A 26,529-nucleotide genomic window follows, 5' to 3' on the forward strand; every position below is an offset into this window, starting at 1 on the left:
GTTCTCCTGTTGCTCCATTTTAACAGGATAACATTTGTAACTCTGGTTGCTGTTGAGGAAAAGCCCGGTAGGAATCTGTCAGGAGAGTGAATGATGCAGAATGTGTTCAATCTGTCACCCACATGGGTGCAGATGTGCAGCTGTCTACATGAGATAAAACTGAAAAAGCACTAGCTGATTTTAAAGCTGCAAATCTCATTTTTCCAGCTGTTCCTGTATTTGAGATTGCAGTTTCTGTTTTTGCTTTTTTGGTCGCTTTGTTTTTACTAGGAATCTGTATGTGAATATGTTATTTATTGTTTTATTCATGCATGAGGATGAAAGTTAATATTAGCCCTCTGTAACCTGCTTTATGGGCATAGTTATTCTGTTTAAGAGTAATTTATTTAGATAGGTTTAAATTAATTGCCCCCAAAGGAATTATTTCTTTATAGATGAAGCTGTAGAGCTCATCAGATGAATTTAATTTTATGGCCTTGTCTAGAGGGTTTTAATATTTTTTTCCTCTTTGGCAATGTTTTTTTGGTACACCTGGAAACACCTTCTGCAATTGTTACTCTGGTGACTCATGTTTAGCAGGCTGCTCTGCTTTATCAATTAATAAACCAGCTGAAATATGAGAATTTCCAAACTATACAAAGCAGAGGTGGATTGCTCTTAACTTGTGTAGTCATTTCTAAATTCCTTAAAATCAGCATTTCTGTTAGTGCTGGATAAGGCACAAGGGAGGGTCAGTAGCACTGAGTTATCTTCTGTTTAAATTACCTGACATGGACACGTTCATTTTATTTGGACCCAGTTCCTCAGATCTTGCTTGCTTTTACTACTGTGTGCAGTCTGTTAATATTAACTTTGCTTCTGTGGAAGCTGATCCCTCATATTGAACCTGTCATGCACCATCAAAGATCCTGTCAGAGGAATGGCAAGTTCTGACCTAAAGTAGGACTTTACACTTAATATCTTTTTTAGCTAATTACTGGTGCTGGCTGTTACATAAATATGGTAAAGTATTATTATTTTTTTTTTAAATAAGACACTGCAAGTCCTGAAACCTCTTTGTAAGCATTCCTTGGTGGAATTCAGCAGCTGTGCTTTGGAAAGAATGGTGGAGGCACATGCAAGTAATGCATGAAACTGATGGAGCTCTAATGCCTCTGTGGAAATCTGTTTGGTGTTGTCCTTCCCACCTTAATAAAACACAAATTTATGGAGTTTTAACTCTAGGTATGGCTGTGGAATATGTGGATATGGGGGAGAAATTGAGAGGCTCTGTTAACTCTGGAAGAGGAACTTGGATAATACACAAGGTGTTGGAGGCATTTTTCTTCAGGAGAAGTTGTCCTGCTGTCCAGTAAAGGCTGTTGTACTCCAGTGTGCTTTTTATTGGAATTTTTTAGGTATAAATCTCTATGGAATTCATACAGTATTTTTGATAACAAGAAACCAGAAGTGTTTTGCATTTGAACTTCTCTGTAACTGTTACAGTTTTGTCCTGATTACAAACATCTGACTTTTCTGGCTTCCAGTTTTATTACTCTTAGTAACAAGATGCTGAATCTTAGGAGAGCTCCAAATAAGAATTGCACAGCTTTTTTCTTTTATAAGCAGAAATGCAACTGGTGTGGAGCAATTGCTGTGGGTACTTCACTCTGCATGTTGTAAACAATCTTTGTTGTGTACTATGAGAAAACAAGATCATCATATGCTGCTAAGGCTTCCCTGAGCTCCACTGGAAATTGATGAATTCCTCTGGTTTGTCAGCCTGCATCCTCCCCAGATTGTTGAGAGGTGATAAAATTGAAAAAGGCACCCTGATGAATTTACTGAACTCCTGTGTGCCAGATTCCTGCCTGTATTGTTTGGAGCTGGGTTTGGATTACTGCTGAGCGTGTCCTTTCCACCCTGAGGTGCAGCTGGAACCCTGATACTGTGCCAGAGCCCACTGGTGTTACAGTGAGAATGTTCATTGATAGGAGGGGGTACTTGATTGGTTTTCTATCCTTAAATGCACTTTTGATATGCAGCATTCATCTGGAAGAGAGAATATTTGTGATGAAGATGCAATTGCCTTTCTCACAATAAATAACAATACTGTGCCACACCATGTTTTTCCTGGTTAAACCAAAAGTTTAAGGGTGATAACATCTGATGAATTCCTTCTAGGGATGCTTCTCATCTTACCTGTGTAAAGGTCCAGTCACATGGAGTGCCAGTGCAGCAGGGCTGAAGATCATCTCTAACAGAATTAGAGTTAGATAATGACTTCTCAACTCTTCATAAGTAAATTGAGCAGGGCATGGTGCTGCAGGCTCTCTTCCAGCCTGGTTGCTGTCCTGTCTGTGCAGATTATTGGGAAATGTAGCAGTGGGATACCACTGGAGGGTTTGACACCAGTATGGGTCTGAACTGTTTCATTAGTCTTACTTGGATCTATTTAATAGAATTGTTAAATAATGTGCATTGATAGCACACAGCCTTACACTTCATTAATGCTGGACTGGATTTAGAAGTACAATGGAGTCTGTCAGTTTCTTATGCACTCTGAGGAAAAGGCAGATATGTTCCACTTCAAATTCTTTGAGTGATTTTGTTTCTAAAATAAAAGCTGCTTAAGTACTGCGCATATTGTGAGGAAGGGAACTGACTTGTACCTGTGTTGTCCCAGCAGGCCAGAAGAGGAGATCTCTGCGCTGCCTCCGCAGGTGTTTGTCACCGTGTGACCGTGCCAGGAGGCCACCATGCAGCAGCCACCGCAGCCTGTGCCCCCGGGGGCGGCTCCTCCTCCTCCGGCCGGCGTGGCTCGCAACATGTACTGGAGGAACAGCCCCCTGGGCAGGCGGGCCAACGCCGCGGCCGCGCCGGTGCCGCCCGTGACAGACCCGTTCGCCTTCGGCCGGCAAACGCCGCAGGGCTCCCCCCTGGATCACCCGCCCAAGGGCAGCGCTCCGGCCGCGTTCCCACCGCATGGACCGCACAGCTCCCTGCCGGCTCCTGTGCCTCAGGCAGGGGTAGGCACCAGTAGCTTTCCCAGTGCTCCAGTTCCCTCTCCGTCCCCGGGGTATGTTATAAATAGCGCTGCAGAAGGGCATCCCAACGCTGATGTTGGACTCCGTGGGACTGCGGCGCCCTTGCATTATAACCCAGGAGCAGCAGTAGAAAATTCTTTCAGTGTGCATCCTGGGGTGGCGTCTGCAGCGGGCAAGCCTGGGGCTAGGCAGGATGTTGGCAGAGATGCAAATGATGCAGCTTCAGCACCCACCACGGCAGCGCTCTTCCCACCACCTCCCCTGCAGCCTGGGCCCCAGTGGAGGCCTGTCCCAGGGAATCTGCAGTCTCCAGTTCGCAATTTTGTGCCCTATCCTGAGCCGTCTCCTCACACTGACGTTCACAACATTTCTCAGCCTTCCGTCAGCGCTTCTCACCCTCCTCCACACACAAACGTCCCACAGGGCCCCGGGCACCAAGGAGTTCCACAAAACATCGTGCAAGCGCCTTTACCCGCTGGCTGTGAGAGGAATGGCAAAAATGGCCCTGCAAACAGCAGCCATCACATGAACAGCATCCAGCCTGGAAATGTGTTTAGGCAGAACACAGACATGACTAACCCTTGGTCAAACCAACCTTACCAGGAACAGTTTTACCCACAGCCACCTTTGCAAGACTCGGGTTTTGTCCTTCCCACAGCTCAGGAAAACAACCCCAAAAACCAGTCTCCAGCTATGTCAGAAACGTCAAATAGATCTCTTCCCACAGATAGAGATCCAGGAACTCTCTCCATGTTCTTCAAAGGGGATGAGGCAGAAAATGAAGAAATACTTTCATCTGAGAAAAAATACGTAATGGAGAAAACAGAGTTTGATGCCTGTCAGCAAAATTCAGCCTCCCTGTATCACCAGTCTGTGCATCCTCAGCAGGTGGCAACCAATATTCTCTCTCAGGCTCAGCTGGGTTCAGCTGGTGACATGGTACAGAAAGGAATGGATGCCCAGTACTTCCCTAAACTTGTCAGCCATCAGGAGGCACAGGCTGCTAAGCACTCTCTGTTTGCTGGTGATGACAAGGCACAGATAGGTGACCCAGCTGCTGGGTCCCAGTACGAGAATGTGGAGAACCTGGAGTGCATTCAGAATCAGGAGGTGCTGCCAAGTGAACCCCAGAACATCAACGCTTCCTCCCCTGCTGCTGGTCCCGATCCGTACAGGTACGGATCCTTCCCGGGTCAGGTGCTTCCCAAGAATGCTGTGAGCCATGCTGAAGGAGGACCAAACCTGGAGGCTCCTGACTCCTTACCTCACCCTGGCCGGCCAGACAGCGTCTCTTCCAACTACAGCAGCATCAGCCACAGGAGCAGCTCCAGCTCTGCACGGCCCCCGGAGCACGGCGGTACATTTATCCAGCAGGAAATCGGGAAGCCTGATGAGGAATCCTCTGCCAGCTTCTTCAAACAGATTGACTCCTCTCCTCTGGGAGGAGATTCAGGTGAGCTAAACCTCAGCAAGAACTACCACGGCAATCTATCCCAGCCTCCCACTCCAAGTCCTCCTAAGCCTACAGGAGTGTTTCAGACAAGTGCAAATAGTTCTTTTGAACCTGTGAGGTCCCATGGAGTTGGTATAAAACCTGCAGAGATTGACCAAGCAAAGATGGTGGTTGAACTAAGAGAGAACCACTCAAACCAAAAGAATATCAAGAAGAACACAGCAGTGCCTGCTGCATCTCCTGGCAATCTTGAACAGCCACCAGATAATCTGGAAACAATTTACATGCCTCAGGTACACCCAGGCACTGGGGAGGCTGGAAACACGCTGCACTCTGGACCTGTTGTGGAAAATATACAATCAGTATCTGAGAGACGCTCCTCCACCAGAGCTCAGGGAGCAGTTAAGAAGTGTGATAGCCCAGCAACAACTTTATGGGCTCACAACGAGTTACCAAATTTTGGGGGAAATGTTCTCCTAGCTCCTGCTGCTCCTGCAGTGTATGTACCTGCCAAACAGACTGTGGAAGTCATTCAGCCACCAGAAGAAGGCCTGTCTAATCAGCAGCCATGTAAACCAGGGACTATTGCTGTGCAGCACTCCCAGGATGGAAATATAGCTTTTGAAAATCTTGAGAATCCTCCCAAAATGGGAGAGGAGGAAGCACTTCAGTCTCAGGCAAGTTCTGGTTATGCAAGTTTATTGTCTTCTCCACCTACAGAGTCTTTGCAAAATCAGCCTATCCTGATTGCTCAGCCTAATCAAAGCTATAACTTGGCTCAGCCAATTAATTTTTCTATTTCTCTATCTAATCAGCTAAGCAGCAATGAAAACAATCAGCCAATGAAGGACTCTGGAGCTGGGGACAAGCCTGCCATGGGTCCCCAAAGTTCACATGCTGGTGGGGAAAACATGCCACTACCTGTGATGCAAGTTGGATCTCTCCTAGTTAATGCACTTCCAAATGCTAATCTGTTAAAACATAATTTATTGCAAAGTCCTGTTAATTCCTCTGATGCTGCTCCTAATCAGCCTGCAAACTTGCTTATGAAAACTCCTCTTAATTTGAGTCCAGAAGGGCAAAAGAATGTTAATGTGGAAGGCCTTGTTCCTGAATTTGCTAGCAAGCCAGGGTCTAACTCATCTGTTTCTCCTGGGACAAATCTTCCCAGTGGAAGTGCAAGTGGCCTGGTCCCCCCTGTTAATTCCATAGCCCAGGCTAATAATTCTGCAAATCAATCAAGTAGCAAAGAAGCTGCTGGAGTGCTGGACTTCACAGTGCCACGGACGTTGGAGAAAAGCAGCACAAGTAATTCTGTCCAGGTGCACAATCAGTCACCCTCTGGTGCTCCAGCCCAACAGGCAGCTGGTGCTGCTCAGGTGTGTCCCGAGGTGCCTGACAAACAACATTTCTACCAACAGGTGACAAAAGATGTGCAGCACCAGGCTGCAGCAGACCGAGCTGCACAGCCACAGATGCAGGCAGCTCAAATGCAGCCACCAACATCTGGGCAGTCCTCAGTTGCTGCAGACTCCCAGATCTCCACAGGGGCCAAGGCCATGCAGCAGGGGGACAGCCAGGTGCTGGGTAACCGTCCCCAGCCTGGGGGACCCCAAGAGGGAGGTTCAGCCCAGCCAAGGTACGACCAGACGAGTCCTGGGAAGCAGCCGGTGTCAGAACAGCCTCCAGGTGCTCCAGCTGCCACTGCCCCTCCTGCCAGCACTGCTCAGGCAGTGCCACCCAACGGGCAGCAAGACCTGCAGCGTCCACCCCCTCCTCAGACCCCTCAGGAGGCTTTTGGTCCACCCCAGAACCCTTACTACTACTACAGACATCCTTACGATGCTTACCAGGCTCCATATCCACCACCTTACCCTCCTGCAGACCCCAGGACAGCAGCTCACCTTTATTACATGGTAAGTTTCTATTTTTCCCTTTTTCCCCTTTAATATGTATTATTCATTTTCATTTTTGAGTTATGAATTTAAGCAGTCATGTCACAATCAACATGGAGCAGAGCATTCACATTAAGTGTTTAAGTGTAGAGAAAATCCAGACAGCAGTAACAAAACTGACACTGCAAAGATTATGGAAACTTAAGTGGTTGCTGATACCAATTCTAGTTGGCACAGATATCAGCTCATAGCAATTTGTTTGGAAAAAGTTGGCAGTCCAGGTGCTCAAACTTGGTTCCTGAATTATTGATGGTTTAGTAGAAAGGTTGAAATGCCTTTAGCCCAGACATAATGGGTTTTTTTCCTTAAGTTTAGGATATTACTAACTTGACTAGAACTCCTGCCACAAAAAGTAATAAAAGTTAAGCTGTAGTTTATTAACCTCCATCTCTTCAGGTGTCACTGCAGTGGTGTGAATGGTGATGTTTTTTGGTTTGAACTGTTAATTTTGGAGATGTGAAGCCTCTTCCCTTGCCTGTGCTTTTGCAGGACAGCTATGGCTCACTGCAGTGGTGTGAATGGTGATGCTTTTTGGTTTGAGCTGTTCATTTTGGGGGTGCTCAGCCTTTCCCTTGCCTGTGCTCTTGCAGGAGGACAGCTATGGGCAGTACGACCCCCGGTACCGGCACTACGAGGGCAGCGCTGCCTACATGGAGCCCGGCAGTTACCGCTACCCCGAGCCCGAGCGGCCCAGCTCCAGGGCCAGCCACTGCTCTGACAGACCTGCCTCCAGGTGGGTGATCCTCGGCTGAGACAAGGTCTGGGTACCCCAAAGCAGGGAGGGTGGTGCTGCCTGTTGAAGTTTTACAGCATAAACCACAGGGAGGAATTCAAAACCTCTTTGTGTGCTGCCTCAGGGGTGGACGGTGTCAAATGCCATGTCTGGGAAGGATGCAATTCCCCAGCCTTTCCTCTTGCTTGTTGTTCCTTTCATTCAGTTCTTTGGGGGTTGTTGGTGTTTCCACCAGGCAGGAAGTCACTGTGATAGCCTCAGTGCTGATGTTTGCTGTGAAAGGGCAGTGCAGGTCATGGGGTTATTAATCAATACTCATTTATTTTCTGCCTTGCACTTAAGCAGGGGCCCCTTGGTCTGTTAATGAATGGCAATTTTGCACATTGGGTGAGATTTGCCTTGCAAGCACCATGGATACACAGTGGTTCAGGTGCTCAGAAGGGAGTGGTGAGTCAGGTGCCAGCATCCTGGTGCTGTGTCAGGTCCATTTGTGTACTATTCCCTCAGCTGTGGATAAGCTTTCCTCACAAAGCTCCCAGAATGTGGTCTGGGTGGCAGAGGTGCTGTGTGGGCATGTCCCACCCACTCATTTCAGTGCAGATTTTGATTAGGAAAACTTAGAAGCCTTGATCTGTCTGATTAATACAAAATAAAGACATTTGAGAGAGGGGAACAGTGTGTTCAGATGCTACTTGAAAATATTAAATAAAAGCAGGATTAAATCTCTACTCAAGCAAGAAGCAGCAAATTATCTTGAAGAGATTGCTGCTTTCTGATGATAATTGTGTAAGTTATTTGTATGAACTGCAAATTAATGACAAAATGTTATTGTTGTTACCTGCTGAGGGGTTTGCAGTTTCTAACAGAGAAACTCCTGTTACCTGTCTGGAAATTATTAAACCCTTTGTAATGTTTGTCTGTTGTTGGTAGTTCACTCATGGAGCAGTGATCAAGTTACAAATACCACATTTTATTTACCATCTCCAGAAGATTATAGATGTATTTTGATCTTGAGGAGAGCAAAACAATGGCTGTAGTTATCCATGTGATAACTTTTACCATTTTCTTAAGTGAATTTAAGTGTGCTGTGAGTTCTTGAAATGAGATGATAACCTCTAGTAGCACTTCCTGAGGTGCTATTTTTAGAAGGGGTTGAAGTTTCTCTATGTGGCAGTGGGCAGATCAAAGCCTGCTAGAAGTGGCTGTGTCAGGGCTGCTGTGAGTGCCAGTGCAGACAGACAGGGACTGTGGTGTGCAGCTGCAGGGCAGCAGAGCTGTGTGTGTGTGAAACTGCCCTGAATGTGCAGTGACGGCACAGCAGCTTTGGAAACTCTGCTTGGAGAAAGGAGTAAGATCTCACTGGGGAGACTGGTTGGGTGGCCAAGGCTGGTGTGATAAGATCAGAGCTCCTCTGCAGGGTGAGGGCTGTGTTAGCAGGCTTCCCACACTCCTGCACTCGCTGGGCCACTTTGGAGTTTGCTCTCTGAGTTGTAGGACCAGTTGTAGGGAAAGGTGGAAGTTTCCATCACTCCAAACTGGCATTAAGTACCTTCACCTGCTGTGTGTGTGTGTGCCCAGGTGTGTTTGTGAGATTTGTGCAACTGTGTAGGTACAGACATACATGGATGTATACATATATACACATTTATGTGTGTGCACATACATGTAGACACTGCATTTTTCATCTAACATCCATCCTCTGGCTTTTTTCAGAAATTCTAGGATGATCTGAAAATGTTGTATAATAAAGGCTCATGATATTCCAAATAATGGCCACATCTTTCTTCTTTTCATCAGAAGAAATCATCTTTTTCTATGCACTGACTCTTACTTTGCCGTGCTGGTTTTAGCCAGGTTTTTGTGCTAGTTTGGACAATCAGCTCTGTAAATGAGTATTTTCTTCATTATGAGCTGTATAATAAAACACTGTTAAATTTGGGGCAGCTATTATTTCTTAATGAATTGTTAAATTGTTGACTTCTCTGTTGAGACAGTTCAAAGGATGCTAATTATAGCAGTAGTTTTTGTGAATAATTGTCTGTAAGTAAATAAACTTATCACCAAAGCAGTTTATAAAGCCACTAAATTATTGTATGCTAAGGGCTGTCAGCTTTCAATGGCACACAACAACTTAGTGGTATACTGGGCTGTAAAGTCTTAATTTTGTGACTCCTTGGTTTCTTGGAAATGCATTATTTAAACTATGCAACTCTGTCTAATCAATTGGGGCACAGAGTTTTTCCTACCTCATGCTGAATTTAGAAGAGATTAAGGAGGAATAACAACTTTTTTCGTACTTGTTTGCTTTGTTGCAGGCAAGGGTATACAGAAGATTATTATGGAAAAGGTGGATGGAGTGATTATTATTCAGGCTATTACCCAAACTCCTATGATTATGGAGGTAAGGTGTCCAAAAAAACTCTGATTTTTTTCCACAGATTTTCCTCACTTGACCCTTCAGTTTTCCTTTCCTTTGTGCAAACCCTCCATTGTAAGGGTGCAGAACAGTTTTACTCCACATGTTGCAAGGCTGCCTTTCACTGGGGTGTGTCCTTGGTGTGTGACCTGAAGGCAAACCTGTAAAGTGAATTTTAGGTGGGTGTAAAGTTGACTCATGACTGGATTTTGGTTTTGTCCATCATTATCTAAGTGCTCCCTGAGACATGCTGGCGTTGGGAGTCTGGAGGTAATTGTTTGTGTAGTGCCTGGGAGGGGTTTGAGCAACATCTGTCCACATCCTGACATGTTTTGCTTGGCACTCTGCAGATTGATCACAGAGATTCTGTGAATCTCATAACAAATAGTAGGATTGAGATTTAAAGATGTTAGAAAAGATCTGATGGCAAACACTGACCCCTCAGGAGTAACTAACTCTAATGGCCATGTTTCTCTGAAAGGTGTAAAATTGATTTTTTAAAGTAAAAAGGAGTGGACATATTTATGTAGCTTTAAGTACATTTCTTTGGGTTTGCTCTGTGCTTCAGGACCAAACCAACTTGTAATTAAAGAGAAAGGAGCAGAAAAAGATTATAGTTAAAATCTACCAATATCTGAACCATTTCTTTTTGTTTTCCAAAGATCCAAGTCGCTGGGAGCGATACCCATACGACCCCAGGTACAGAGACCCGAGGAGTTATGACCAGAGGTACTGGTATGATGCTGAGCACAACCCTTACCAGAAGAGAGAAGCATATCCTTATGGCAGCAGGTTTGTCCAGTCAATCCACGTTCTCCCAGTGCTCTTTCCAGAGCTGGGGCAGCAGATTCTCTGGAGCAGGCTGTTACAATGCAGTGTTACACTTATTTCGCAGTGTAGTTGCTAGTGTGTGTGTGTGTGTGTGTGTTGCTAGTTCTTTCTGTAGCTTTAACATAGGTCATTGAGGGAAACCAGATGAGCTGTCACATCACTCTGAGAGAGGGATTGAAGGTAGCAGCATTTGTTTTTAAACCAGTTTAACATTCTGTGGGTTTTTAGAACACACTCTGAGTGTAATGTTGGTCTTGATCTTGAAAAATCTGGAGGAACTCCGTGAAGGAATGTCTGTTTACTGTAACAACAGCCTCGGTGTAGGCAGATTTAAGAGCCCTTCTGGAGTGAGGTCCTGTGGTGTTACATTTTAATTAATTCTCTGCCTCACCCCTCGAAAATGTAGGATTTATTCCAAGCCTGTGATATTGCAGGGGAGGATCGTGGATCTGTAATCCCATTGGCTCAAGTCTTACTCTGCACCCACTTTGAATCTCCCTGTTAAGCTGTGCCAGGGATCCCAAACCTCTCTTGGTCCTTCTCTCCCTAGGCTCTCCCTCTCTCCCCCTTCTCCCTCAGAAACTAAGCAAACACCTAATAGAGATCTGAAATTGCATCATGTTGAGATACTGGATGGTGCTGGGAGATCAGTTAGGGCGTCGTGATGATTTTCAGGATTTGGTGGTTTTTATGAAGGTTGAGGGCCATTGGTTGTTTCTGTATGTGGATATGAGGATGATGAGGATGGTCCCACTGGGGGTGGGAGCCCCCAATAAACCTTCACCTAATCAGCACCCCCAGAATCCGTGTGGATCTCCTTGCCTGCCTGCTGCTGCCAGTGAGCACACAGCTTAGGGGTCTCCCCAGGGGTCCCCCAAACAAACTGCAGCAAGGTCCAGTGTGACTGTGTTTACAGGGGTCCAAGGATGAGGATCTGACTCCATGTTTCAGAAGGCTTGATTTATTATTTTATGATATATACTAGATTAAAACTATACTACAAAAATGGAAGAAAGGATTTCATCAGAAGGCTGGCTAAGAATAGAATAGCAAAGAATGATAAAGGTTTGTGGCTCGGGCTCTCTGTCCAAGCCAGCTGACTGTAATTGGCCATTAATCACAAACAACCAACATGGGCCAATCCCAGATGCACCTCTTGTATTCCACAGCAGCAGATAATCAATGTTTACATTTTGTTCCTGAGGCCTCTCAGCTTCTCAGGAGGAAAAATCCTAAGGAACGGATTTTCATGAAAGATGCCTGTGACAGCCCAGCTCTCCTCCCTGAGCCCCGTGGGTGCCTGAGCTCACTCCTGTGTGTGTGTGCCCCCCTGAGCTCACTCCTGCTGTGTGTGTGCCCCCCTGAGCTCACTCCTGTGTGTGTGTGTGCCCCCCTGAGCTCACTCCTGCTGTGTGTGTGCCCCCTGAGCTCACTCCTGCTGTGTGTGTGCCCCCTGAGCTCACTCCTGTGTGTGTGTGTGCCCCCTGAGCTCACTCCTGTGTGTGTGTGCCCCCCTGAGCTCACTCCTGTGTGTGTGCCCCTCAGGAACGAGCGATACGAGGATAACTGGCGGTACGACCCCCGTTTCACCGGGAGCTTTGACGACGAGGCGGAGCCGGCGCGGGATCCCTACGGGGACGAGTTTGAGCGGCGCAGCGTGCACAGCGAGCACTCGGGCCACAGCCTGCGCAGCTCCCGCAGCGTGCACAGCCACCACAGCAGCTTCAGCTCCCGCTCCCAGCAGGTGAGCCCCAGCTGCACGCACAGCCTGCCCTCCTGCTCTGCTGGCCCTCCAAAAGGCAGGGTTTATTCCAAGCCTGTGATGCTGCAGGGAAGGGGTCGTGGATCTGTAATCCCACTGGCCCGAGTCTCATTCCACATCCAGTTTGAGTCTCTTGTTAAGCTGTGCTGGGGAGACCAAACCTCTCTTGACCCTTCTCTCCATAGGCTCTTCCTCTCTCCCCGTTCTCTCTCAGAAACCAAGCAAACACCTAATAGAGTTTCAAAAATCCAAAATTTCATAATATTGAGATACTTGATGGTGCTGGGAGATCGATTAGGGCGTTGTTGATGATTTTCAGGATTTGGTGGTTTTCACAAAGGTTGAGGGCCATTGGTTGTTTTGAGGGCCATTGGTTGTTTCTGTATGTGGATATGAGGATGATGAGCACCCCCAATAAACCCTCATCTAATCAGCACCCCCAGATTCCATGTGGAGTCTCCTTGGTTGCCTGCTGCTGCCAGTGAACACACAGGGCTTAGCACGGGGAATGAATTTTTTTTTTTTTTTAATTTTCATAAGCTAAGGCTGTTTGTGATATACTTTTGAACTTAATGCTCTTGTAAGGAGAACTTTAAGCAAAATCAGCACTCAGCTGAGCAACTTGCTATTCACACAGAAATGGAAAATTTCCTCTACTTGAATCCATTTGCTGTTTGTGAGAACATTGCCTTGCCTGTGCTTGGCTGTAGTGTGCCTGGCTTTGAATCATGTCATTTTTCTCATCACAAGCTTGGCTGTGTTACTGAACTTAGTTAAAGGACTAACTCTGTATTTGTATGATGTTATTGTGACTTTAAAAGCAAAACCCAAAGCTAACTGATTACTCATCCACTTACACCACAAATACAGGTACGTGAAAAGCTCAGAGAATATTTGGCTAATTTTTGAGGTACAATTTTTGCTCATGTAATGGGTCATTTTACCTATAGTTGCTTCATTGTGTTTCTTGGAAGTTTAGGTACTTTTCCAGTCCAAAGTCCAATTCAGTAATGTTTGAAGCAGTATTGGAAATCATTTAGGCATTAATCTTTAGGCACCTGCTGTCATTTGACATTTGTTGGACTTTTTCAGTCGGGATTTTCTGTCTGTTACAGCAGAGGTGAACATTCATTCTGACCCACAGTTGTTGGTAACAGAACTGGTGCTATAATCTTAACTTTTCACACAAGCACATAGAAATTCTGTTGTGAGAAAACTGAATATGCTTGGATGTGAACAGATCAAACGATGGTAAAAACACTGGGGGAGAAGACAAAATGATTAATTACCACAGAAGGGTCTCACAGGGGGGGCTTTGTGCAAGGCTGTGAGTGCAGTGCTGCTTGCTGAGTGTAACCCCAGCTAACCTGGCTGCTGTGCCCTGCCTAGAGCCAGCTGTACAGGAGCAATCACGATCTCACTGCCTACGACCCCCCTGCGCAGGCGGTGCACGCAGATTATCCCTACGGAGGCTACGAGCCCAGCTTTGATGGACAGCAGCCCTTCCCAGACTATGGCTACCCTGCTGAAACTGCCTGGTCAGCTGTGGAACAAGGTATGGACACGCTGGGCAATGAGGGAATACATTGTGCTGTAGATACAAAACGTTTTCGCTGGAAAAGCTTTGCCAAGGTGGTGATGTCAGTTTAGCTCTTTGAAGATGTGTTATATGTTTGTACAGAGATGGCAGGAATGTGTCGGATACTATCAAAACCCCTGCATTGAAAAAAATAACTGGATTTTAAAGTTCTGGAGTTTAGTTATTGCAGATCTTCAGGTTTGGGACTTTGGGATTATAAAGGAACTGATTGTTTCTTACCAATTTCAGCCAAATTCAGTAACAGGGTGTTTTTCACTAAAACCGCAGCATTATTGAATTGGGTAAATGCATCAGCAAGTTTGCTTAGCTGCACAGCAGGTTGTCTGTTCTTATTTTATCTTTTCTCCCCATTTCAGCACCTTTAAGGCCCTCAACACCTGAGAAATTTTCAGTGCCTCATATCTGTGCCAGGTTTGGGCCTGGGGGCTTCCTCATAAAAGCACTGCCAAACCTGCCTTCTGAGGGTCAGCCAGCTCTGGTTGAAATCCACAGCATGGAGGTAAAGTTTAGAAGGAAAAATGGGAAGTAATGGAATAAAGGTCTTTCTTTTGGAAGGGAAATGGGGAACTTGAATCTATAACTTCCTGATTTCTCTTTTTTTTATGTCAGTGCATGTATCTTTTTCTGTTTGGGCTGTAGTCATAAGTAAAACAGTAAATTTAAAAGTTCCTTTCCTCTGAGAGATGACTTAGTCATGATGAGATCATCCAGCTCCTTATAATTTTGTTCAGGAAGATGTACAGTGTAATTGCATGTAAAGTAGCTTTCATAATTTATCATCCTTATGCAGGTTGTGACAAAATCACCCTTTAAATTTTGCTTAAGAGGCTTGATTACATGATGGGTCATGTTCAGCTCTGGGGGTTTTATCAGTAAAAAGCAAAATTTAGAGTTACAAGAATTTCTTATGGATTATATTTGTGTTTCAGACAATGTTACAACATTCTCCAGAGCAAGAAGAGATGAGAGCCTTTCCTGGTCCTCTTGCTAAGTATGTTCCTGCAGTTTTCAGAAATAATTTTCATACTTTCAGAAATTACTTCTTCATTGGAAATTACAGGATTTAAACTGACTTAAAATATTTGTGACTTTTCACCTGCTTAAATAATACACGAGCTTTAAATTTATTCCTCAGAGTAATTACAGATAATGACCTGAATGTTTACATTTGTCTCATTAAAAACTTTTTTCTTTTTTTTTTTTTTTCTCAGGGATGAGACCCATAAAGTGGATGTTATTAATTTTGCACAAAGTAAAGCTGCACAGTGCTTTAAGAATGAAAATTTAATTGACAAAGAATCTGCAAGTCTTCTTTGGGACTTCATTGTACTGTTGTGCAGGCAGAATGGGGTATGTCTCACTGCTGGAGTTTTTATTTATCCTTGAGTGTTTTGTACACAAATAGTTTTTGTGCAAAGATCTGGAATTTGTGTTCTAGTCACTGATCTTGGAATATGGCACAGACTGAAGGAATGTGTAAACTGGGCACTCACCCTCAGAGGTGCTGATATTCACATATTGCTGTTGAAATGCCAAATAAAATGCAGGCAGTGTTGAAATAAGAAAATTTTCAATTTTTGTTTCCTATCCACACACACAGACTGTTGTGGGAACAGACCTGGCTGAACTTCTGCTCCGAGATCACAAAACAGTGTGGCTTCCTGGGAAGTCCCCTAATGAGGCAAATTTGATTGATTTCAATAATGAGGCTTTGGAACAAGTGGAAGAGGAATCTGGTGAAGCCCAGCTCTCATTTCTCACTGATAATCTTGTAACCATGGTTGACAGTTTTGAGAAGGAGACTGAGAGATTCAGGGAGCTGCTGCTTTATGGACGTAAGAAAGTGAGTGCCTGTGCTGCTACTTATTTTTGTAGTGCATGCAATATATTGTGACTCTGATACAGAAATTTGTACCCTACAGCTCATAATCTGAAACAAAATTACAGTGTGTTAGCTTTTATCTAAACATTTTTTGATTTCATCACAAATCACTACTGTAAAACTGGTTTTTGTGTGTAATATTTGAAGCTATTCCCAGGAAACTAATTTGTGTGTTTGTTAGGATGCTTTGGAGTCTGCCATGAAGCATGGCTTGTGGGGTCATGCTTTGCTCCTTGCCAGCAAAATGGACAGCAGGACACATGCAAGAGTGATGACCAGGTACTGGGTTGCTTTTTGATTAGTGGAATTTGGCTGCCTATTCTGCTAATGAGGTGGAGAATGTCAAAATCATGGGCTATCCGTAGCAGTTCATGCAAGATTTGTGCTTTAATTTTACCTGTGTATTTTTTTGTTAATTATTACTTTTTATTCTGGGGTCTTCTGGGTATAAATTTAGACCCGAGAAGTTGTTCTCTGCCACCTGATCCATTTAAGGAGTATTTGAACAATGTCATCTGTGACCTTGCTTGGAAAAAAACTGCAAAAACTTAACTGTCAATTGTCTTAATATTTTACTGGTAATATTTTACTTTTGAACATCACCCACTGGGTAATTTCCTCTTCAGTGTAGTATTTTAACACAGCACTTCCTTATCTTGAGCTAGGTTAGATTAATTGCCACTGAGAGCTGAAGTACATTTTAACTGCTTACCCCACGTCTGTGTTTTGTTTTTCTCTGCAATGTCTCTGTAGGTTTGCCAACAGTCTCCCAATTAATGACCCTCTGCAGACTGTTTACCAGCTCATGTCAGGGAGGATGCCAGCTGCATCCACGGTAAGATTCACTGGGAGCTGCAGGGAGGAGTGGAGTTCCCGACAGAAATCCTTCCCAGAATGTCAGAGAAGTTGTTCTGATCCTTTTGACCATGCAGAGCTCCAGTCACTGATTTGACCTAGTAATTCTTCTCATTTTAGTGCTGTGGAGATGAGAAATGGGGAGACTGGAGGCCTCATCTAGCAATGGTGTTATCCAACTTGACCAATAACGTGGACTTGGAATCCAGGACCATTGCAACCATGGGAGACACTCTTGGTAACACTTGGGGAAATGAAGGGTGGTGACTGAGGGAAAAGCTTTGATTGCTCAGCTTATTTTTTTTGAAAACAGGCAATTTCTTCATAAAATATAAAGTGGAGCAGTTCTGTATGGGCTTGTCTCTATTGTGAAGGCATTTGAATGCAGAGCCAAACAAAACAGGACCCTGAATGTGCCACTGGAATATCCTGAGCTCTGTCCTTTGTTTCTCTACAGCTTCTAAAGGCCTGCTGGATGCTGCTCATTTTTGTTACCTTATGGCCCAAGTTGGGTTTGGAGTTTACACAAGGAAGACAACAAAGCTTGTCCTAATTGGATCAAATCACAGGTTTGACTTTCTTTTTTTTTAAACCCAACTTTCTCAATGCAAAAATGAAAGTTTGAAAGACTGAATTGCACTGTTCCCCTTATCCTCACTAGCTGGTTTTGAGATAACTTATTGGTGTCCTGTCTTGTAGAATGTGTTTGATATTTTGTGTCTGACAGTGACAGTTCTGTGTTTCTCAGCTCAAACAATATTTTTCTTCTCCTGTTTGAAACAGTTTGCCATTTTTGAAGTTTGCCACCAATGAAGCCATTCAAAGAACAGAAGCCTATGAGTATGCACAGTCACTGGGAAGTCAGCCTGGCTGCTTGCCCAATTTCCAGGTGAGGAGCTGTTCCTGTTTTAGTTTGGTTTCTGTTTTGGCAGATGTCATGCTTTTGATCTCTCAAGTGCTGTAGTCAGTGGGGCAAATATTTTCTCTGTTATAACATGAAATGTTCATGGATAGTAATGCCATATAGCTGTTTTCCTGTAGTCATTTCATTTTCATTTTTTCATCTCTACATCCTGAACTTCTGAATTTTAACTTTATAAATTGTAATTCTGTATTCCAGAAGAAAAATCCAGCAGAATTTGCTGGTACTAGCTGTAGGTAAACAGACAACTTCTGCTGGATGCATTAGGTGGAGGAGATGAATTGAATGCTTTTTCCCTTAATTTTGGATGTGATAATGAAATATCTGAGCTTTCAGCTGAAATGTCAGACTGCCTTTTATTTGTTGCCACCCAGAGTGTTGTGATCACTGATTTTATTTGTCCTTTGCCTCCCCAGGTTTTCAAGTTCATCTATGCCTGTCGGCTGGCTGAGATGGGCCTTGCTGCCCAGGCTTTCCACTACTGTGAAGTCATTTCCAGAACTGTCCTCAAAGATCCACATTACTATTCCCCTGTGCTGATTGGCCAGCTAATCCAGGTAACATGAGGAAGAATGAAGTGTTTGTGGCTGGATGTTGTAGCTGGGAAGCTGTGGCTGATGAACTCACACTTTGCAATGGTTCCTTTCCACAGATGTCCTCCCAGCTGCGCCTGTTTGACCCTCAGATCAAAGAAAAACCAGAACAGGAATCTTTTATTGAACCCCCCTGGTTAGTGACACTTCGACATGTGGATGGACAGATCAAGGTATGGCGTGTGCTTTTCAGCATGAATTATTCCCTGGAAAGGATTAGTGTAAATCCAGTTTTTAAAATGGTTTTGTTTACACTGCTAATCACAGAAACACGGGAAGTGACCTTATATATTCATATCCTAAATGGCAAATGTTATGGTGTAAACCAAGTGAATTTACCACACTTCAGTGCCCTGAGATTCAATACAGAATAATTAAAATTATGAGAGACAGGCTTTTTTTAATACCATAATGCAAGGAGAACTACAGGACTCATTAGGTTGCAGTAGTCAGGGGATCTGCTTGCCATAAAAATATCTCGTGCATGGATTGGTGTTGCTAGATTATAACAGTGGAAATAATGGTTGTTTATTTAAAGAGATGTGTTAGAAATTGGAACCCTGAGCTAATTAACTGTGTCTCAATTTAAAAACAAATAAACCCTTCAAATTATTGGTTGATCTTGGCTTATAAATGGCTGACAACCCGTTTTTCTTTGACTGAACACTAAAAAACCTTTTCACACCTAAGATTTCCTTTGCTCTGTGTTCCCTTGGTTATGAAGAATGTCTGGTAGAGATGAGTTAATAATATCTTGTTTTTCCCTGCAGGAGGGTGCAATAGCCTATAACACAGACAGATCCACCCCCCCTCCCTATGAGTGCAGCACTCCCAGCTCTGAGCTGGACCGTGCCAGTCAGTGTGAGGGGGGAGGAGGCCGTGACGTGGGGCCAGGTGCTGAAAATCCCTTGCTGGCATCCTTGTTACCCAATATGGCTCAACAGATGCAGAGCGTGCAGCTGATGCCTTCAGGTTGGTGTTTCATGTCCTTTATGACAGAGAGAACACAAAGGGTTTGGGTTTCTGATACAAGAAACCACTTAAGGGGCTGGTTGGAACAGGGAGATTTCACTTCTGCATTGTATCATTCCTAGGGTAAAAGGTTCACACTGGAATTTCTGCTTCATTTTAACTCTGTTTTTGTTTTTTTTTTTGTTTTTTTTTTTTTGGTTTTTTTTTTTTTTTTCCATGCTGCAGTACCTCAGGCTGTCCTTGATGGCTCAGCTGCCATGATTCCTCCTGGTGACCAGGGAAGTGTCCCCTTCTACCCAGTGGCTCCTCAGCCTCTTGGCCCAGGACCTGGCTTTGCACCTCAAGGATTTTCAAATTCATATGGAACTGAACCATCCCCACTATATTTAGGGACAGCACTACCCCCAGGAGGGCCACCACAAGAAATAGAACCACAGCCAGAAGAGCAGACAAACTTGGAAACAGGTCTGGGATCTTAATAAACAGCTTTCCTTCCTTAGAAAGGGAATGAAGTGTTTCAGGGAATAATTCAAAATATCTCAGTATTTTAAAAAATAGTGATGTTTTGGGTAATGAAATTTAAAAACACCATGTAATGGCACAGAAACATCTGTAGAAAGTTGTAGTATTCATCCTGCTTTTTTGGCTTACTTTAAAAGAGAGGTCAGGCTCAGCAGGTCATGATTTAGACCTTGATAGGTAATCCCTGAATGCAGTGAGATTGGCAGTTCTGGTTCCAAGGGATGTCAGGGATTTCTGCCTCTGGACATGAGTTTCTAGGACCCTGATAAGTTTTAACTCTGTGACAGCAGAGCCTGACACATGTGGAGAGAAGGAAACTTAAGTTTGGTTAGAGTTTGAGATGTGAGGAACCTTTAACTCCTCCATCCTAATGGTTGAGTTGGATCAGCCTGCTCTGGCCTGTGTTCAGAGCAAACACAAACCCAGACAGGAGAAGAAAAAAATCACAGCAATTGCAGCTCTCATTCTTTAAAAGACCAAGTTCTCCCTAGAAGAAAACTCTTGCCTTAAAACTATTGTGGGGCTTAGGGGCTTTGGTGTTTATTGTTGGATTTTTTGTTGGTGTGTCCCTGCTAACATAATCTAATTTTTTTTTAAGGGATGCAGAGAATTGCCCCAGAATCTCCTTCACAAAACTCCTTCCCTGAGCAGAGAGAGGATGATTTCTATGGCAGGATGGCCAACATGGTATTGTTATTTCACACATTTCTTCAGCTGCATTGCAGCACAATGCAAACATGAGGATTTGGGGGTTCTGTATTGCTCTTCAGCAAGACTTGAAGCTTGGTTTTTAGAAGTCCCCAAAGAACCAGATTAAATGTCTTTGTGTGGAAAATCTTGATAAAAAATTAATGCTGTGTCAGATATTTATCTGCTTGTTTATTATGCATTGATGTCCTGGCTTTATATCTAACTAGGCAGCAGGACCAAGATCCATCTTAAGGTTTATTTTGTATGAACTTTTAGATCTGTTCTGTTTATGGATTTTTCAGAGAAGGGTTGTTTTTAGCAGGGTGGGATGTGATCCATCACTGCAGCAGTGACAACTTTTGCTTTCCTGTGTTTTTGTCACCCAGGGCTATGGGAGAAGGTCCCGCACAACCTCAGAGTCCTCTGCTCATTCTGTGGGACGAGAGAGATCCAGCTCTGCAGCCAAGCAACCCTCTCCTCCTCCCTCTGCTCCTGCAGGGAAAGACACTAAAAAAGAAACAAAAAAGGAGGCAGCACCCAGAAAGGTAAACTTTCTTAGAAAGGTCCCTACAGCTGGAGGAGACTTGTCAGTAAATGTGGTAACTGCTGGTTCACTGTAGTTAAGAAATCCTGTCTAAACTGTATCTACTTAATAGTTGCAACTCTGGGCTCAGAGTTGAAGTCCCTGACAGAAAATGTGTTGTTGCATGAAAGTTTAAGTTGCCTGTAAAGTGAGACAAGAATTAACTGAGAGGGAGAGAATTAACTGAGATTTGATTTGTTTTTAGACTGGTGGAACCTGGTTTCGCTGGCTGATGGGAAAAGGAAAGAATGAGGCTCACCTGCCAGATGACAAGAATAAATCAGTAAGCCCCTAAGAATCACAAAAACCTTTATATACTTGAATTTGTTCCTAATGTTCTCCTGGATGACAGATGAACGTTGTTTTGATGAGTAACAGATGATTGTAAAACTTTGAAGATGATTCTTATTCTAAGACCAGTTAAAAAAAAAAAAAAAAGTTATGGTTATTTTAGACTTTTTTAGCAGCTTTCTCTGAGCTCTTTGTTTTTGACTGTGATTTTCTTTTAGATTGTTTGGGATGAGCAGAAACAACGTTGGGTTAATCTGGATGAACCAGAAGAGGAGGTAAAAATCTGAGTTCTCATTATTTCTCCAAGTGGAAAAGAAAAATCTGTACTTGGCACACAATTTTTTTTAGTCTATGACTGTCTCTTAAGAGCTGCATTTTACTGAATTTGGATTAAAATGTGCTGCATCAGACAATGATGTGATTGGATTTTTTTTATCTCCTTGCAGAGTAAACCTCCTCCACCCCCTCCAACAGGATTTCCTAAAGCTGCTCAGGCTGCTCCCCCTGGGCCTGGAGGCCCACCTGGAGCCTCTGTCAACGTGTTCTCCAGGAGAGCAGGTAACAGCCAGGACTGATATTTGAGGACTTTCTCCTGCATAAAACATGAAGGCAGAAGTTCTGACTTTCCCTGCCTTGTTTGGGAACATTGGCAGCTCACTGGAGCTGTGGCTCTTGCTGGCTTTGCTCGTGCCCAGCCCCTGCTCTGCTGTCACAGTACCATGGCTTGGGTGTTACTGTTTGTATCCCTGGGGTGTTATTTCCTGATCCTAAAGGATGCTTTAACCAGCCAGCTGTTCAAAGTAGACACAGGCATGATAAACACAAGGGTTATTTTCTGTTTTTCTGTTTTTAGCTGGAAGCAGAGCCCGTTATGTGGATGTCCTGAATCCAGGAGGAACCAAGGCAAGTGGGGCTGTTCCTGCACCATCAGACCTGTTTGCCCCCCTGGCACCCATGCCCATTCCTGCCAACGTGTTTGTTCCAAACTCAGGTGTGTGCATACGATTGTGGGGAGGTTTTATGGCTGTTTGTGGGGTGTGTTTGGCTAAATCCCATTTTCTCTGTAGTTCCAGGGGAATCCCAGCCCATGGAGGGGAGTGGAGCAGCAGAGCACACAGCAGCTGCAAACCAAACCAACACAGACCCTGCTGCAGCTGTGGAACCAGAGGTGGGTTCCAGGGAATGTCTTATGGGCAGAACCCAAATTTTCTGATTCAAACCCCTCAGGATTCTGAGCAGCAGTTTGACAGCCACAGTCCATAAAGTATGATGTTTGTGGGGTTTGTGGTTTAACGTTTTACTTAAAGAGCAGAAGAGAAATACAAGTGAAAATGGAGGTGGGAGGTTGCATTTCCTAATTTGACAGGGCTGCAGCTTCCATGGGTTCAGCAAAGGGACTGAGGACATGGGAAGAACATGAGTACCTACATTGCAGGTTACAAATCCCTGATGTGCTGTAACATTGTTCTGCCCCTGTGGGATCTCTAAGGGAAATGTGGAATAGCCTCACAGTGATGATGATAAACAGAAGTGCTTTGTTTTCCTTCAGTACTTAAACCCTGCAGCCCTTCCTCCTGGATCGGGACTTCCTGTTCCTAACCCTGATGGCTCCCAGTCAGGCGAGGTAAGGCTTGATGCAATTTAATTAATGACTTTTTACAGTTAATTGTAATGGTCTTACAATGGGCCATTTAAAACAACCAGTAACTGATTCAGTTGGTGATAAGTAGGCAAGATGTGATATGACTGCCTCCAGAATTGTACAGAAAAGACCTCTAAGCCCATTTGAGAAGTTCAGCCTCCATGCCCTACATTCTGTGATCTCCTTTTCCTATAGAAGTACTTTTAAAAGCCTTTTTCAGAGTAAAATGTCAGTAGCAGTTGAAGGGTCTCTTCTTGCCTCCATGCATGCATATAATGTCACTAATATTAAATGCAAGACAAGGAGAGCAAGTGCTGTGTGCCAGGCAGAGTAACATGACCTTTGTTCCTACTAAATGTTTTCTATACCTACATAATTTTGTGCTTTAAGAAGTCCTTTTGATTTAAACTAACTTCTGGCTTTACGTTTGTTTTTTTGTTTTTTTTAACTTGAAGTTGGTTTAACCTTTGGCAGTGAGACTTTGACAATGAAATAAAACAACTGAAAGCTTGGGGCAGTGACATGCATGACGACTTTTTTTATTTGTGTTTTTTTGTATTTGTGTGTTCTTGCTGTTTTGTAGCTTTCGCGCTCTAGTTCAATGAGTTCATTATCACGTGAAGTAAGCCAGCATTTTAATCAGGTACATGTGGCTGGCCATTCTCATTTATGTTAACTTATTTACTTTCCCCTCTCCCCTCTTTATTTTGCATTTGCTCAAATACTAATGCTACTTTTAGTCGTTTCCCCCTCATTTCACAGAGTTGTCATTAAAAGTAGATCATGATGTAGTGTTCCTTTTCACACTCAAACAGGGTCTTCAGTTTTGTGTATTTATGGGAGTGCATGTAATCCAGGCATGCTTTTTATTTATGTTCCTAAGATATTCACATAATTTCATCATCTTATTTCTGGGATACTAAAGAAATCAGTTGATTTTAAACAAAAAAACAAAAACATCCTCCAACAAAACCAAACCAACCTCCTAAAAAGTCTCAATACAAGCAAAACTTGGTCATTCTGCTGCTGCCGGTCTCAAATTGGTAAAAAAACACTTGTAAAAGTCCCTGTAGGAATTAAAGGAATGCTTCATCTCTGCTGGAAGTTCCAGAGCTGTGGGGTCACCACAAAGGGGTGACACAAACCTTTCTGGTATTTCTTAATAAAGCACAACCTGACATAGAGTGTTTATTTTGGGGCAAGTCCCGAGGTGTGTACTAACAAAGGCAGAAGGTACTAATTGAGTGGAGTTGCACTGGTGTCTTGTGTTGGTTTTGCATGCTTTGGACCTGCAGAGCTATTTGCAGTTGATGCATGTGCCACTGTTTGGCCAATTCCTACATTAAGCCAGCCCTGTTGTAGATCTGGATGCAAACTGTACCAGCACTCTGGAGTTGTTCAATAGGCTGTGCTCTCCATGTTGTTGGCATTATTCCTGTGAATATTTGCTCTGTATAACTTAGCAGACCACATTTGAGAGGCACTGGAGTTCCTCTCAGCCCTTGTCTAATTTCAGTGTTTTCTTTTCCCAGCCTGCTGCTGTTCCACCCTCGGGGGCACCTTCAGCAGGGGCGGTACCGTTCTACAACCCCTCTCAATTTGCACAAGTGAGTGAAGGCCCCATCTTTCCTTTTCCTTATCCTTCTTATCCAGCATTTGCCAGAGCAGCTGTGGCTGCCCCTGGATCCCTGGAAGGGTCCAAGGCCAGGCTGGGCAGGGTCTGGAGCAGCAGAAGTTGTCCCTGCCCATGGCAGGGTGTGGAATGTGATGGGCTTTAAAGGCCCTTCTGACCCAGACCGGTCTGATTCTATGCTTTGAACAAAACATGATTTTGTGCTTTATCAGCTTAATCTGGGTTGTTGCACACAGAGTGTTAAATGTGCACAAAGATCAGTCTGGCACCAGTTCAATTTAACAAGTTCCCATTCCAAACTTTATTCCAGATTTCTTGAATTTTTGTCTCCAGCATGACCCTTTTACAGAGCACTTTGTTTATCCCTGTTCTTTTTTCAGTCTCCTGCAGCCACTGGAAGTTCAAGACTGGGAAGAATTGGACAGAGGAAGTATCCAACATTGAAGTAGAATACAATGGCTTTGTATTTGGAGTCCTTACTCACGTTCTGAGTATGCACAGAACTCTTCAGCCTTATGGCACATGCTATGAGCTGCAGTTGACAGGACAGAAATATGATGATGGGTGATCTTTTTCATGCTTGCACCTCATCTACGCAAACCATTACCAAACATGAAATATATGTAACTTTTCCTTTTCAAAACCTGGCTAGAAATAGCTTTGCTGTGATAAAGAATAGGCACAAGAGAGGAAATAGTTGCTGTCTGTTACAAAACCTGTTTGTAAATTGCATAGGCAATTTATTCCTTAAATTTATTTTAAACCTTACTAGCGTGACCTTCCGAGACATAGTTTCAGGGATTCCTTAATTTCTGAAGGATGGTTCCCTCCCAGCAGGGGTAAAAAACAAACATGTCCACATTGTAAGATAACACTGTGGCCTTAAGAGGACCATGCACAATCAGCCAGAGTGTGGAAGCAGAGGTGTTCCCCTGGGAGAGGCTCACCCAGGAGCTGCCTCCTGCTGCTCTGGCTTTTGGGAGGAGGGAGGGGGCCACAGCTCATCCAAATAAATCGACTTCTATTGAATGAAAACTGTGACTGTAATCTAATCCTGATTTGATTTGGATCTTTCCTAGTCTGTATGTAGTTTGTGGTTTAGACTACCTGTAAAGCCAAGTGTATAGTGGGAAGGAGCTCTGTATCATAGCCAACGCTGTTCTCTTGACGAGTGAGTGTTTGTTTAAGTGCAATACGGTTACTTTGCTTTCTCTCAAACTGCTGGCACTCTGCAGCTGGGGGGTAACAGCTTGAAAGTTGTTTATTTTTTCCTTTTTGGAGTGCCAGAATCAGTGTAATAATCCATTCTTGAATCTCCCTTACTAAAATAACCAAGGTCTTAAATAGCTAACTGCTGAATTTCATACTAAAAGTAGATGGATTAGACCTCTACAGATGGACTTCAAAATCTTTAGGTTTAATATAGGAAATCTTGAAAACCATGGTATGCAGCATTTATATTCACTGAAGAATCTGAATTATCTGCAAAGAGAGAAATAAACTTTAAATATTTATTAAATCATTAGGCCATATTTTATTTAGAACTTGCCACCAAACTATTTGATTTTACTTGAATTTCTGCCCGGAGTAGAAGTAATACAAATGTGAAATTGCCAGTATTTGTCCCCAGTTGTTTTTTGGTTTTTTGTTTTGTTTTGTTTTGTTTTTTCTTTTCCTGAATAACACCACTTTTCTAAGATTGTGCTAGCCTTATCTATGTCCCAAAAAGTTTGTATGCAGCCCAAGTAAAACACTATTTGGGGGGATTAGAAACCTTTGTGTGCTGGTCCATTCTCAATTCCCACCATGGACAGCAGCAGTCAGTGTGGTTTACTTTTCTATAATTGAAACCTAATCAGACACTTGGCTTTCCTCTAGTCCAGCCAGGCTGCTGATTATTTTCTCCTTTCAGTAGAGACTGCCAAACAACTTCATTCAAGGAGGCTCCCCCTGAGCTGGGAGCAGCTGTCTTTCCTAAGTGTAAGATTTGACACTGTAAATTCTTAAATAAAATATTTTGCGCTCTGGAGCACTTTCACATTTCACTTTCTTCTTGTGGTTATTGCTTTAATGAGGTGGGTGAAGGAACCTTTCCTGTTTTTCTGGGAATGATCTGTGTGAGGAAAGTGAAGTTTTTGGTGTTTGAAACAGCTTAATCAGAGCAGGTT

At 43.7% G+C, this 26,529-nt stretch overlaps 1 protein-coding gene across 4 annotated transcripts; it reads left to right on the top strand.

Annotated features, from left to right (window-relative positions):
- Nucleotides 1-2,677: 2,677 nt before the first annotated feature.
- Nucleotides 2,678-26,401, top strand: SEC16A (SEC16 homolog A, endoplasmic reticulum export factor). 4 transcript variants are annotated; one of them, XM_063174842.1, is made up of 31 exons: nt 2,681-5,156; nt 5,901-6,395; nt 7,025-7,167; nt 9,483-9,568; nt 10,246-10,375; nt 11,960-12,158; nt 13,566-13,731; nt 14,133-14,275; nt 14,706-14,767; nt 14,988-15,126; nt 15,377-15,619; nt 15,840-15,937; nt 16,412-16,493; nt 16,634-16,751; nt 16,971-17,082; nt 17,297-17,402; nt 17,852-17,992; nt 18,088-18,201; nt 18,799-19,000; nt 19,226-19,465; nt 20,121-20,209; nt 20,599-20,757; nt 21,001-21,078; nt 21,305-21,361; nt 21,533-21,644; nt 21,940-22,077; nt 22,154-22,254; nt 22,636-22,710; nt 23,312-23,371; nt 24,261-24,335; nt 24,742-26,401. In XM_063174842.1, the coding sequence occupies exons 1-31, from the start codon at nt 2,739-2,741 to the stop codon at nt 24,808-24,810; spliced, it is 6,450 nt and encodes a 2,149-aa protein (XP_063030912.1). In that variant the 5' UTR covers nt 2,681-2,738; the 3' UTR covers nt 24,811-26,401. The 4 variants fall into 4 exon arrangements, with proteins under 4 accessions (XP_063030908.1, XP_063030910.1, XP_063030911.1 ...); XM_063174838.1 differs by having other exon boundaries at nt 2,678-6,395; XM_063174840.1 differs by having other exon boundaries at nt 2,678-6,395; nt 13,620-13,731.
- The last annotated feature ends 128 nt before the right edge of the window (nt 26,402-26,529 follow it).

This window comes from Melospiza melodia, chromosome 22, assembly GCF_035770615.1.
Source record: "Melospiza melodia melodia isolate bMelMel2 chromosome 22, bMelMel2.pri, whole genome shotgun sequence".
Lineage (NCBI taxonomy): Eukaryota > Metazoa > Chordata > Aves > Passeriformes > Passerellidae > Melospiza > Melospiza melodia.

Coding starts and splice junctions, on each gene's coding strand:
- SEC16A (XM_063174838.1), top strand. CDS start 2,739: ATGCAGCAGCCACCGCAGCCTGTGCCCCCGGGGGCGGCTCCTCCTCCT. Junction 10,376..11,959: donor GCATATCCTTATGGCAGCAG/GTTTGTCCAGTC, acceptor TGTGCCCCTCAG/GAACGAGCGATACGAGGATA. Junction 15,127..15,376: donor TGTTGTGCAGGCAGAATGGG/GTATGTCTCACT, acceptor CCACACACACAG/ACTGTTGTGGGAACAGACCT.